This window comes from Rhyacophila brunnea, unplaced genomic scaffold (assembly GCF_057557595.1).
Source record: "Rhyacophila brunnea isolate RB1 unplaced genomic scaffold, BYU_Rbru_1.0 scaffold_4, whole genome shotgun sequence".
Lineage (NCBI taxonomy): Eukaryota > Metazoa > Arthropoda > Insecta > Trichoptera > Rhyacophilidae > Rhyacophila > Rhyacophila brunnea.
In genome coordinates, this window is record NW_028233068.1 from 45,133,836 (window position 1) to 45,148,854 (window position 15,019).

A 15,019-nucleotide genomic window follows, 5' to 3' on the forward strand; every position below is an offset into this window, starting at 1 on the left:
ATTTCAGTGGCACAACGATAATTTAATTAAAGCCTACCTGCTTAAGAAATAATATTTTTAATTCCTTATTAACACGTATTTAAATAACTTCATTATTTTATCTTCTACAAAATTGTATAATTTGCCAACGACATGTCTGTATGTAACGTACGAGTAAACGTTGCTCAGAGTAATGTGTCAATCGTTACGACCAGAGATACCGAATCGAATATTGGATTTTGCTGGAAGCCAAGAAGTTTATAACCGTAACTCATCATCCCTATTAATATTTTCAGGGTTTCTATGGATGTCTCATGCTCTTAGCTAATCGGATTCTTTTTGGCATTTTTAGAGCGACGTTTTCATTCATATACCTACACTACACTTCATCATAAAACATAAATCATCTTTTGATAATGGCCTCTGCAACGAGCCCGAAACGTCGAGGAAAGAAGGAAGAAGTACACACAGTGGAAACCCAAAAATCTATTATGATAAAAACAACCGTGAAAGCTTCAAAGATTATATATATGAGATTAATTTTTTGGTTTCTCGAAATTCTCTAGAATCCTCTGGAAATTTTTCTCACAGAAAAGTTAAAATTCAACTCGGATTCGTGACTTTTTCTTGTCTTAAGCTTTTCTGAGCTGACAAAACTTTGATTTTCCAATTCAGATGTAAGGATGTCTTTTCACTCGACGTAATATAGTTTTTCCGATTTTTTAACTATATGATTAAATAATTACATTATGAAATTTCTATAACCAATACAAAATTATAACTATCATTTATAAATGCTCAATAAAATTGGTAGTCGGTACCGCTTATCCTCAATGTATATATAATAATGTGGTGAAAGATTTTCGTTTTCCCAAGAATCTCATTGAAAATTTCTCAAAAAATGAGAATATTGGAATTTCCAAAGAAATTTCGAGAACCGAAATATTAAAGTCTCAAGAATTCTCAATCTCCATTTATGACTAAAATATAATGTTGTAAATGCATTCGTACCTCTATCTTTATTTTATTTATAAAATTTTTCGATCCCATAGAGGCAGGTAATGTTAGAGTGATGACTGAATCATCATCACTACTAAAAATTCCTTGACATCTATTCCAATTCAATGATAATTTCTCTCCATGAACTTCCAGTTGGCCGTTGTGTTCACTCAATGTATGTCCAGCTGAAATAATTGACAATGCATATTATGATCGGACTGTTGTGAGTAGGGCAGGGCCATCAAAAAAGTATTGATACTTCTTTACCGATAGGTTCTTTGGTGTCGCTACTTTTTTCGATATATGGCCATAATAGTGATTTTTAAGCCTCAAATCATAAATTTTATATTTTTCGGTTGCCATCTTGGAAAAACACTTTCCGGTGATGTTTTCTCACAATTATTTTTTAAGTTGTAGACTTCATCAAAAAATATACACAAATTACCTATAATTTTTGTGGGAAATACTTTCCTTAAAATAACTCAATTATAATCTTACCGGAATCAGTAGCGAAAACTTTATACAAGGCGATTATTTAAAGCCTACCTTCTTAAGAAAAATAGATTTTAATAACTTAAAGACATTTCAAAGGTAAATATACCAAAAGAGCCATCTGTATTGTAGTATTGAATATAGGATTCACCTATTCATAGATATACTGCATTCAAGTCTATCAAATCTTCTACTAACACACGCAATCAAAGATTATCGATAATCCAAAGATTTTTTTTGTAGTTTGATACGATTTGTCCTTAAAGTCTTTGCTCTGCCGTGTTCACTATAAGAAAAAAGTCATGCTTCCAAAGACAACGGCACTTTAGTTATGTTATTTTACGCACAACTTAGTCCTGGCAGTCTACTGGATAAGAAGGCCGACTAATGAGGCTAAAATTTTTTTTAGCTTGTTTAATTTCAAGTTTGAGTCATTTTTTTAAGTAAAATATCTATTATAAAAAGTAAATTATTATATTTTATGTTCAGTAAATTGTATCAGTAAAATACTGAAGATGAAACAAAATTCAATTTCAACAAAAAAATTCTGTAAATATGGCTGTCCTAGGCCTTTTTTTCAGTTACCTACCACTAGAACTACCTTTCTTCAACAAGCACCCTTTGCCACGTCGGCAACAATTAACTCTATCATGACGTATACCTTAGGTTCTCATACTGGTTGTTTATCTATCAGCAGTGATGTCCAACCTAATGGGTAAAAAGGATATCTTGACCATCTCAAAACTCTTAGTGCAACATCCCATCAAAAAAACCATCCCATTTATAAATACTATATATATATGTCATTTAATCAGCCGTTTGTGGATGAAGGTTATTCTTATAGATGAGTAGTATTGAAAGGTTGAATAGTTAATTTTAAAATAGAGTCTATATGCTACAAAAACCACTTACTGTCATCGTAAGCAGTCGTATAATTGTAACACAATTTGTATGGATCACGTTCTGGAATCTCAAGCCCCACTTTGAACAGTATATCGTGTTTGACAGACTGGACATCGACATCGCAGAAATATCGATCTTCATTGAGTAGCATCAGTGTGACAGATTTGGCTATGAACGAATCATCATACTATCAAAAATAAAAAAGTAATATTCATTATATCAAATAATTCAATTGATTATTGGTCAAACTGTGAATGCTGTGAGTCAGGTAGGTAAGTAAGAGTAGAATCATTTGAGGTATGAACATTACGTCGATGTTTTGTAAAAAGGGAGAATCAACCATTTTGGCGAAATCGAGATCTTAATGAAAAAACAATAGGTAGGTACCTCACTAGCTTTGTTGTGATGGCGAATTTCTATCTCCACAGGAATGTACTTAAAAACGATAATTGTAAGGGCAAATATCCACTTAGTATTACGAATAAAAAACGAATATGACATATTAGGCCTTTTAAAATATTATATTATAATGCCTATTATAGGGACAGTATTCTTTCTAGGCTTTATTATAAACTCGTTAGACATTTATAATCATCCACAGGTAAGTAATTAATAAATAAATGTCTAAAGTTAAAAATCCTCCTCATGTAAAATAGTATTTTGGTTAATTCGCCCTTTTTACAAAACACCGATGATATTCACACGAGCACAGGATTTCCAAAGATCATCACAGTGAAAAGGAGAAATCCCAAAGATTTCAACCACACTATGATTTATCTATCTCTTTCTTTGTCCACGTTCGTTTACTAGGTAGAGCATATGGACACCGCACAGCGCATACAAAAATCACTGTTGTTTGTCAATTCTCTCGGGTCTTCTGAAAAGCCAGTGTCACACACATTGGATTACGAGGGTATTTTAATTGAAAAGATTTGATTTTTCCTCTTACCAAGAGAATAGAGATAGTGAGACATAGACATTTCAACAACAACAACAACCATATAAATCCATGTAAATTTTAGATTAGCAACGATTGCGTCGATTGCGTATGTATTTAAAAAAAAATACAATACTTTCAGAAGATTATTTGTTTCGTGAAAACATCTAGTGATTTACACATGTAAATGTAGGTGGAAAGCCCATCCATGGATGTGTGAAAATAATCTATAGATACATAATAATAATAAAATTGGGGTTATAACTCGTGAACTACTTGACAAAGTTAAATTTTTAAGATCTTAATAAAACCTACACAGCTTTTTGACTACATTGTTGGTACCAATTTCAAATTAGTTTTTACCACCATAAAAACTGAAAATCAATCAAACCAGATGATAACTAGAGGAAAATTAAAATTTTGGTAGCTATCTTATTTTATTTGTCAAATCTGCACAGAAAGCCAAAGCGCATTTCAGGCTTCAAATTTTGGATTTTATAAAATTATAGAATAATGGTGTCCCATCAGTAGGTTCTGCATTTGAGGCCTTAATTATTAAATTCATAATTTATTAATTTTTAAATCTAAATGCCAGGTAAATAAATAAATAAACTTAAAATCTTAAAAACTGAAACTTTATATATATTAATAAAAATAAATAATAAATCATATTTCAATAACTAACTTTGCTACTGTCTTTCCTTAGAGAAAAGTGTTCTTCGTTGGTCAGTCTTATAGTGTGAAGTTTTTTTCCCGGTAGACTTATTTTGATGTCAAAATTATTCATAGATCTATAATAATACAATTAGTATAAGCACAAAAAGAAGAAATACATATTATAGTGAAACTCTGACTTCACGTTTTTGAAGGGACTATTAAGTAGTAAAAACGTAAATAAAAGGAAAACGTATACATAATATTGCGGATATTGAAAAGTGAATATTAAAAAATCATACAAATTGATTTGGAGTATATTATGTCAAAATGTATGTATAAAATTAATTAGGACATATCAATATTTAGAAGAATCGTGTTACTATCGGAATATAATGACAAAATAATATTCATATAATGCCACAGTGATAATGTGTATTTTGATATTTACTGCGTAAAATTTTCGTTTTTCAATGGGTGGTAGATATAGGTTCCTATTCCGTCAAAATTAAACTTGGTTCCGTAAGATGCCAGAAGGTTGTAGTTGACGATAAAGTCCATATTGTTATCTTCAGTATTGCTGTAGTCCATATGAGTGGAGAAGCTCACATCATTGGGTATCATGGATCCACTAAGACTAGCCTACAATATGAGAGAAAAATATCCAAGCGACATTTCAACAAATGTTAATTTTATGAAGATAATATCTTAAAATAAAATTATTGCAATGAAACTTTTTTACGCGCAGTATGGTACATGAAAATTCTTAGAAGAGTGAATCCCGCTGATCTGTGATGAAAAATGTCATGATTTACTCGACAAACCAAATAAAAAGCAACGGCAGGGAGTGAGATCAATCTCAAGAACTTTCAATATACAACTGCATACGCTGATGTGATTTTCGTTCTTGATATAGAAGATAAATTCAACTATTGGCATATGCCGATGATATTGATGTCATTGCCCGGTCCCCAGAAACTCTCAACCGGGCATTTATTTCTGTAAAGTCAGCTGAGGACTCCGGATAAATGAAAGTAAAACAAAATATATGCCTGTTCTCCACAGTGCAAAAGATGATAATAATACATATATCATTGGCGGCGATGCTTTTGAAACTGTGGATTCATTTGTTTATCTAATGTCCCTTGTCACATTAATAACACAAGAGACGAAATAAATCGCTGGATCACCATCGCCAACAAGTACTACTCGGTCTCCAAAGGTTTCTAAAGAACAAGGTTCCCTCAAGGAAAACCAAAACAGCCTTATGTAAAACTCTCCTGCGTTCAGTATTAATGTATGTACCAGAACGATAGGCACTCAGCAAACAGGATGAGAGAAATATGGATATTTTTGAGAGGCGAGTTTTGAGAAGAATCTTTGGGTATGTTCAAGAAATTGGCATTTGGAGGTCAAGGTATAATGAGGAGCTGTACACACTTTATAGGGGCGAAAAGATCACATGGCATATGAAAATGCAGAGACTAGATCAGTCACGTGTATAGAATACCGGAGGATATACCAGCTATGTGGGCTATGTATGTAATCCCCGAGGGCAAGAGAAGACTTGGATGGCCAAAATTGTGATGGCTGGACTGTGCCACAGGAGATTTAAGAATGCCTGATCAAAGCAACTGGGGAGTTGTCGGCGCTGAATCGTCCAGGATCAAAGAAATTTTTGAAAGAGGCCAAGACCCGCCAAGGATTAAAGTGCAATAAATAATGATGATATAGAAGAAACTTATTATTAAGGACGACAACCAAATTCAATTATCAATTATTAAATGTCTTAGTTTGCATTAGTATTGACAGATGACAATGCCTACGTATAAAATTGTTGTTATATTTGTTTGAAAATTTAATAGGTGGCATTATAAATTCTAATTTTAGTTGAATATCTCATTTCCAATTAAAATATCAATTGCATTAAAAAACTTTATCATTGCTTCTATATGACGTCTGAGAATGGAGAGTAAAACTAAAAGATCGAAGAGAAAACATCGACTAAAACTCAACTTAATCTGAATTCCGATCTCAAGCACAAATGTTATTCATTCCATAACGTCAGTTTAGACTCAACTGTCAATTTGAAAATGTCATCAAACAAAGAAGCAGTGATTTTGGCAAGAAGTTGGATGCGGAAATTTCTATGGAAAGTTGTCCAAAACTTCTATGGAAAAATCTATGGATTTTGCCTTTTGTGAAAAGTAATTATTTTATAGTTATCTTTTTTTTCTTTTCGTAGAAATAACGGTGATGAAGACACTATTAAAAATTCATATGGTATCACATCAGCATAACTTATATGGTATAATTTAATTAATTTATTAGTAAATTTAATGTATGTATTTCTATTTTAGGTATACCTTTATTTCTCCTACATTGCTTTCATCATGTTTATTAACCTTAGTTAGAGCCTTAAAGATGACATCTTTGCCGTGATCGTTAACAAAAGTTGTTTGAAAAGCTAGGGAGCCCATCGATTCAAATTCGTTAAAATCACTAAGGTCTACGTCAAATGTCAGTTTTTTCGGTTTACCATTTGCCCCTGTTTTTTTCGATACAGAAACACTTGTCTTTTTATTGTACACCTAGAATAAGAAGTAAAAAATATAAAATAAATTATTAAATATTTAGCCAGAAAGTGTAATGTATATAAAAATGAACTATTATGCTTATAAAGTTTCATACCATGTCATTAATATAATATGCAAATTTTCTATGGGAACCCCCAGGAAAAAATTTAATTTTAATTATTTGTGTACTTACGTCATCTACGTGGTTAGCTTTACTCTCAAAAACAGCATTGTATATTTCCCCTTCGGCATCGTAAAAGTCAATATGATAATATTTATCATCCACAAGATTTATTTTGTCTTCCTCATCATGAATTTTGATGTCAAACTTTATTTGCTGATTGTTATAAAATAATACATTTCTGAAACAGAAGTCACATATTGTTTTAAATATTATGATGAAAAACACAGGTCATGAAACCTAATGCCAATATTGTACTGAAACAGTAGTGTAGTTAGTAATAGCAGTGAAACAATCACAAACACCCAGGCTTTGAGAAAATTGATTTATTCTATTACTAATATTTTTGACAAATAAATGAAAAATCTGGAGAAATCAGCCATCGTTGATTAAGATTTGCAATGTTATTTTTAATTTTTTCAACAGGATAAACTGATGATCTAAAATTTATATGGTATTCAGGGGTGGCTAAGTAGTATATTGTTGTGATCAACTCCTTCTATTAGAATATAGTCACAAGTTACCTATCAAATTCGCATAATAAATAAATAAAAAACACATTGATATGGTTTTTCACCAGTGGTCTTTTATATCTTTTGAAAGCACCGAAATGGGAGAATTTAAATAAGTATTGATATAGTTTTTCACTATTGTGTGTTATATTATAGGTTTTGGGATCACCGAGACACAAGTATTCAAATGAGCAAACATTGCATAGACACGGTTTTCAAACAGCATAATATTATGGTATTCAGTAGGGAAAAATTCAGAAATTTCAATTTGTTTTAAAAGGAAAATATAATATCGTAAGTGGACACTGATAAAGTTTTCCATAACATTTTTTAATTATAAAATTTGAATATGGTTAATTCAAAATGTTGAATCACCTTTTGTTTATCTATAAAAATCAATTAAGAAAATTCCAATTTGACGTAGGGGCTATTTTTATATGTAACAAAATACAAAACATGGTTCTAGTGGTAATTTTAATGCCTCATCTTTATATGTTTAGGCTCCATCTTTATACAAGAAGGTTTTGTCCAACATCATTTTTTAAGCATGTTCATATGGAATGTGAAAAAAGTTTTTTGTTGGAGATCTTTGATCAACATTAATTATTGATATTGATGTTTCTAAATATTAAAACTATTAATCCATTTACTTATTGTCTTATTTCCTCATTGAAGTTTATTTGAAACATGCAATTTATGTGATTTATGTTGATCTGTTGTAAAATTACAAATATGTGATCAACCAAATTTTTTTTTGTGACATACCAGGGAACTCAGAAATAATGGGAACTGAAATACATAACGGGTAAGGCGATAGCAGGTAACCGACTCAAGTAAGGAAAAATCCGTGTTAAACTTACACACATGTCAAGAATACGTTTTACGTCGAATACTGTAAACTGCTCTCGGTTTATGCATTTAGGATCATTTAATGTTGGTGCATTACACACACTATTGCACGTGCATAATGCGTGCTTCATTTTCGTAGGACACTCACACATTCAAAAGCCTGCTTCTACATGCGGCGTATTCTATTATTTATATATTATTAGGCATTCTATTTATTATCTGTTCTGTGTGACAGACCTTTTGGCCATGACCAAATCTAGTCTCTATATATATATATATATATATATATACCAATACATGTATTGCGGAACACGAAAAACTTTTTCCTTTTTCGAAATTCCACTTGGCATATTTTTTTATTCCGTATTATTCAATTTGAATGAATGCAATTTGACTGTATTCATATCCACTTACTTGGAGTCTATGTCGGATGAATCTTTCATTTCAGTTTTACTAACGAGCCTATACAGTTTGTTTTTGTCATTGGTGTAATCTGTATATATTTTCATTTCACCTGAGTATTTGGGGTTATCAACAACCATGTCCGCATTTAAATAAATCACATTTCCCAACTGAAAAACAAAAAATGAAACCAATAGACAATAATAGATTGCTTATATATTATTTAATTGCATTCATGAGAGTGTATTTAGTGCCTTATAAACCAATATCAGCATAAAAAATAACAATATAATAATATTTTTCTATATTGTACCTACTATTTTTGTGAATTAGATTTTTAAATACCTAGGTTATATAAAAAATTTACGCCCAAGATGGCTGAGTGGGTAATGCATCGGCTTATAATGTCCTGGGTCCCAGGTTCAAATACTGGCAAATACACATATTGTTTTTCAATGTGTGTTTGGAGTCAGAGTATGAACCTAATAGGTTGAACAAATTCTAACATCCATTTCACGTATAAAACAAAAATCTGTTAATACAAACTTCCAACATGTGGAGGCCCATATGATCTTTTTAGTGAAGGAGCACACTGTCCGATTGTAAAGGTCAAAGCATACCACGAGAGGCGTAAAAAGCACTTGTTTTGCGGACAGTGTAGTGCGTAAAGCAAGTGCCGTTTAGGCCTCTCGCGCCACACACGCATCACGCTTTGGTCCTTAGGATTGGACATGGTCCAAAAAAATTAAAACGAGGTAAATTACCATTATGGGTTTACATGAAGTGGAGGCTATATTAACAAACCTTTATATGGAACGGTTGAATGGCCATTCACTTAAGGCCATTGGACCCGTTTTTTCCTGTCTTCTCGGAATCGCGGAAATGATAAGCATGTTTAAAACGAATTGATACACAATTAACTCTTTATTTATTTAAAATCTAATAAATAGTATTCAACTAAAACGTTCTGTGTCATTAAAATTTTTCGAATCGCTTTACTTTTTAAAATAAATGACAATTAGTCAGTCCTGTTTTCGAAATTGGTCAAAACGACTGTCACGCCACAATGAATGTTGAGCTTAATAATAGTTTTGCAGGTATATATTGTATCAAAGAAATGGGTAAAACAATACATTTCATTGATTAACTCACGTACTTTTTTTAACTTCGGAAAAATAAAGATTTTAAAGCCATTTTAGTTTGAGTATACATCAGCCAATTTTGAATGATTTTTTCTCACAAAATAATATATACTGCACAATAAAAATATTTTTTTTATTATAATATAACATTCACGTAATACTATAAATAATAATTAACAATGAAAAAATAAATAAAACCCCATAAATTTGGTATAATTAGTGACGCTGTATTACTAAAACACGTCGTACATTTTCATGTATTTATCCTGTTTTCAGACGTTTTAGAAATATAATTATTTTGCAAAATTATTAAAAAAAGGCAATTTGATTGATTGATCCATACAGTTTTTTCATTCTTTCGATATTAATATAGTTAGTCGGCGACCAACTGGGACGCAGTGAGGACGTGTTTTTTTTCTTCCAGAATTTAGTTCATCGCGGAATATTATTTTGACATACGTAATATTTACATAACAACAGTGTTAAACAAAACTTAAGCCAGTCACAGGGTTGCCACATATTTTATAAGGTAGCTTGCGTGAATTTCTTGAAATCAAAAATATGTTTATTAGATTTTTGTGCAAGTTTATTCAAAAGATAATTTACTAAACATTCTTTGAAGGTGGCTTCGTATTATACATGGGAAAATCATGAGCGGTACATTAGCCAAACCATGCGCTGGTCGCCGTCGAAGTGGAAAAACATCTTAAATGATTGCCCAACGGTACAATATTATTTTGTATCTTCAGATAATCATGCCTTTCCGTTAGCAATTTATTTTATGATAATTATTATTTTTATAATTATTTTTATAACACACCCATGATAGCCACGCGGCGTAAGCGTTGGCTTATTGCGTCGTGGGTCCCAGGTTCGAATCCTGGGCCTAACAAGTACACATATTGTTTTTCAATTTGTGTATGAGTCACAAGTATGGATCTAATAGGTTGAGCAAGTGGCTGACATACATTTATCGTAAAAACAAAAATCTGTCAATACAAACCTCCACTCTGTGGAGGCCCATATGATGCTATTAGGATCGGATACGGTCGAAAAGAATATTATTTTTTACTATCCTACAGTGGAGTAGTTGGCATAGCGCAGTGGGTGTGGGTTCGAATCCCACGTCTGGCAAAATTACATGTTTTTGCAATGTGTGTTCCTCATAAAAAGTCTGATAGTATAAGCCTCCATATGCTCCGCTGAGGAGATAATGGTATTTAATGTAACATAGTTCGTTGCCACCGGGGCATTTTAAATAATGTAATAATTAACGTGATATTTGCCATTTAAAAATTAATTGCGCATAATGCGCATTCCACTTCCCCGGTGCCAATGAGTTAGTTATCTAGCCGCAAACGCATTATTATTTTATATTAATTAAATGTTAGAAATCAAACATTTTAAAAAAAATCAGTGGACAACCCTCGTCCAATGTTGACATAATGAATTCTATTATTTACGGCCCATATTCATTATTATAGGCCGGCCAGGTGTTATCAATAATTATAATCATACACATTAAATAGTTTCTTAATTTGGATACCTATAAACAATTTTTGGATTGATTTAATTTTTAATACGTGTATTGTTTCAATGATATAAATAACACATATTTCACTTCCCGTTTTTATTTATTATCTATACTTACTATAATTTAGAAAATATATTTGGATGTTTGTATGTTTGTACCGTTGTGTCGGTTTTTGTTTATAAAAATCCACAGGCGCAGTCGGATTTCGACAACATTTGGAGGGTAGACGGCGGCTGACGAGCCGGAGTGCGTGGTGGAGGTCTCGAATTTCAGATTGAACCCGCCTCTTCTTCTTCGTTACATACATATTAATTACATATTAATACTATTTATAACGTTTGTATATTGTGGATTCGATTTTAATTTAGTGTTTTTTGTTTGACCTTTACTCCTATTAGAATTATTTTCATATTGGCATATTGTATTGCAGATATTTTAGATAAATGTATCCACGAAGCGACCCTGTGCGAAGCCGGGTACTTCAGCTAGTGTTATATATTGTTTTATTAATTTTATACTTTCATTTATTTCCGAAATGTGCGTCTATTGGGAAACCGCTTCAAGATTCGGATGGACGCCGCATTGTAAATTTTAATTTATTTTTTAATCGCCTCATTGAAATATCAAGTCATTCAATTTTTTTTTCATGACTATGGCAAATTTATTTATATTTTCCGAAGTTAGAAGAGGATCTGTATCTGAATTTGTTATTAAGTGTAATATGTGTGACTTATCTTTTACTCTCAGTACGGATGAACCTAAAGCGAAGCAAAAAGGGTTAAACGTATAATTTGTAATGAGCTTATGAAAATTATTAAAATTATATTTGTTCACACTTTCGTTTTTTTTTTGTATTCATACACACCGAATTTGCCGTGGGAAAATTATATAATACATAAGTATATATATTTCAAATACCTCAGAAACCTACATAAGTATTAGATTTTTTTTTGAAAAATATTTGCACTGAATTTGATCCTACAATATGATAGGTTCAAGAAAATGTATCACTTCACAAATTCAGCATATCAATAACATGACGTTCTTATTTGGAGGTCTACTATTTTTATTGTTATAATTTATTCTACCTACTACCTACAATAATTTATATAATTTGTTAGGAAATAAATATTATTTATTAAATAATACTTTCGAAACCCCTGATTTCGCTCAAACTTCGCTTAGGCGGCAGACAGCAGACAGCAGCATATTGCACGTGTACATTAAAATGTTATAATATAATAATTCTATATTCCTATACAATAACATGTTTATTTTGTTCCAATGCTTGTCGCTTACGTCAAATTTGATTCTTGCAAATGAATCCATAAGCCTTAACCCATTTTGTTTTTCGTCTGGATCATACACACATTGAAAACACGTGTGATTGTTTGCCAGACACTGGATTCAAGCTTTTGACCCATGACTTCAGAAGTGATGATCTGCCATTAGCTCTCTGTGAGTGATTGATAATTTTTAATAACCATAAATAAACTTACGGGTACTAAATCAACAGTTAAATCCAGAGCAGCTTTTTTGGTGTCAGAGTTAAGAGCAGCGTCTCCATTTACTACAATTTTATCTTTGATGACCAACACTACTTTGCCCGACATTTTATCAAAGTCCGTCTTGGCGATGCAGTTGAATAAGACAACAGAACCACAATTGATCTTGATGTGGCTATCGTAGGAATTTGGTGTCATCGAATATCCAGAGTTTAAGCTGAAAATAATCCAGAAAGAATAAAAAAATATTTGAGGATGTCAGACTGTCAGGGTATGTAAGGCTGTGTTAGCCTCTACAGCAAAAAGTAACGGAGCGATTCAATAAAAAGTTCAGGGATGATGAACACTTTTCAAAGTGGGTCAAATTGTTTGTAAAACTTTTATAAAAAAAGTCGCATGTCAGAAAAATTAAGGACATAATAATGTTTTAAAAAAAATTTAATACCATATATTTTCTAAACTTACACATCAAATTGATAGTTAGATTTTTTTTGCAATTTAAAGAGATACTCATTTGTTGTTTTTCTGATATATTCGTGGTTCGTAATTGAAAACTTTTCGAAAATAATAATTGGAGATACACTTTATAAGAGGGACCTACATAATATGAATCAGTCAAACCATTACCGAGGCGATATTTTACTTTTAATTCAAAATAACTCATCGATGAAAATAGTTGTTTGCTCAAAGATGGTCAAAATAACGGTTTGTTAATTTTTTCATTGAGGTAAACATATTGGGTAATGAGTTCCATTATTTTAAAAATACATTCCGAAATAATATTCCTCTTTTATTCACAATTATTGCAAACAGTATCGATATCATCAATAAAAAAGTTATTTAAATTCACATGTTGTCTGAACTAACGCTGACAAAACAAACGAGTGTAGCCAGATAAAAGATTTTTTTCAAAAATCAGTAGAATTTAAATAACTATAAATAACTACCGAACTATTGCATATAAAATTTGAATTTGCCCACACGTTACTACGTGACCATTTTTATGTCATAGGTTCACCATCCCTGGTATAGTTCATATAGGTAGATTTTCACATTCGATTCCTTTGGACAAAAATGATTATTTAAAAGATGGTTTTATTTTTTTATTTGCTCAACAGTCCCATGTGAATGGATCTTGGCCGCCTCCCGAAGAGGTTTCATAACATATCAGTTTATAAAAAAATTGATGTTAGCACAACCTATTAAGTATATATTATGTAGTTGTAACAAATAGAACATGTCAATTTTCCAGATGTTAATTTAAACCCGCGTCTCATGGCTTCGATACATATTGACTAACTGACTGGCGTATGTATCATATGATAAAAAGAATAATTTACATCATTGGAGTAAATAAAAAGTAAGACATGGAAAAATAGAAAATAGAAAGAAAAACTAAAAATAGTTTACATAAGAAGGTCTTTTTCTGGTTTCTTGAGGAATCCTGTGAGATTAATTCCATCGATGGCCTTCGATTTCTTAAGATTGGCTTCCATTTCATACTCTCCTCCGGGATATAAGACTATGGATGTTATCATTTTGGAATCCAGTATAGTGACTTGTGTGTATTTCATTTTTATATCTCCACCTTTATCATTAAACACAGCCTGTAAACAAAAATATTTTCTTTAATGTACAACCTTGATGAATATTTTTTATTTATTTGATAAATAATACACAAAGATATAAGAATGCAGCATTCGTTATTGAACATACATAATCAAGAATATTCATCACATTTCGATCAAGTGCTTTATCAATTAAGCAACACGCTGAGGTGTACCAAGTTCAGTGTTGCCATCTTTTTCTATGCTGATTATAGTACAAAGGTGTAAAAATTATAGTATATCTGAAAAATATATAGTACAGGAACATTTTACGTCATGAATCCTTTAAAATTATAGTATTTTGGCATATTTGTCGTAAAACTATATTATTTTACATTTTTCGCGAAATTAAAATTATAGTATTGTACTATAATTATAGTACGGTTGGCATCACTGACCAAGTTACCTTGATGAAAGATGATTTTTCTCAGTTTTTCTTATTAATCCGAAAACAAAATACCAAAAACGATTTACCTTGATTCTTCCAGAGAGCTCATTGGACTTCATGATAAGATAGTCAAAATCAACCAACAGACCAGCTTTGTACTCTTTATATTTCCCTTCAAATTCGATGTTCACCAATCCCAATCCTCCATACGTTATTCTACTGGCTGTTTTAATGTCCATATTGAAAAGCGGATACGTAACTAAATGAGAAATGAAGAATTCACAAGATATCTTAGCCACCTCGAGATATTTCTTAATATATTTTTTAAAAAGAGAAATGATTGTTAGCCGTTTCCTCAA

General features: G+C 31.4%; 1 protein-coding gene across 1 annotated transcript in view; it reads right to left on the reverse strand.

The window, feature by feature from the left end:
• The window catches only part of LOC147067430 (apolipophorins-like), a 95,108-nt gene that overhangs the window by 35,726 nt on the left and 44,363 nt on the right, over window positions 1–15,019 (reverse strand). The window contains exons 24-33 of the mRNA XM_085953944.1: window positions 14,747–14,919; window positions 14,076–14,272; window positions 12,660–12,882; window positions 8,497–8,654; window positions 6,734–6,902; window positions 6,331–6,555; window positions 4,416–4,606; window positions 3,996–4,101; window positions 2,383–2,560; window positions 991–1,163 (exon numbers count right to left, since the gene is read on the reverse strand). Coding sequence (XP_085810070.1) covers window positions 991–1,163; window positions 2,383–2,560; window positions 3,996–4,101; window positions 4,416–4,606; window positions 6,331–6,555; window positions 6,734–6,902; window positions 8,497–8,654; window positions 12,660–12,882; window positions 14,076–14,272; window positions 14,747–14,919 — 1,793 coding nt within the window. The remainder of the gene's footprint in view (window positions 1–990; window positions 1,164–2,382; window positions 2,561–3,995; window positions 4,102–4,415; window positions 4,607–6,330; window positions 6,556–6,733; window positions 6,903–8,496; window positions 8,655–12,659; window positions 12,883–14,075; window positions 14,273–14,746; window positions 14,920–15,019) is intronic.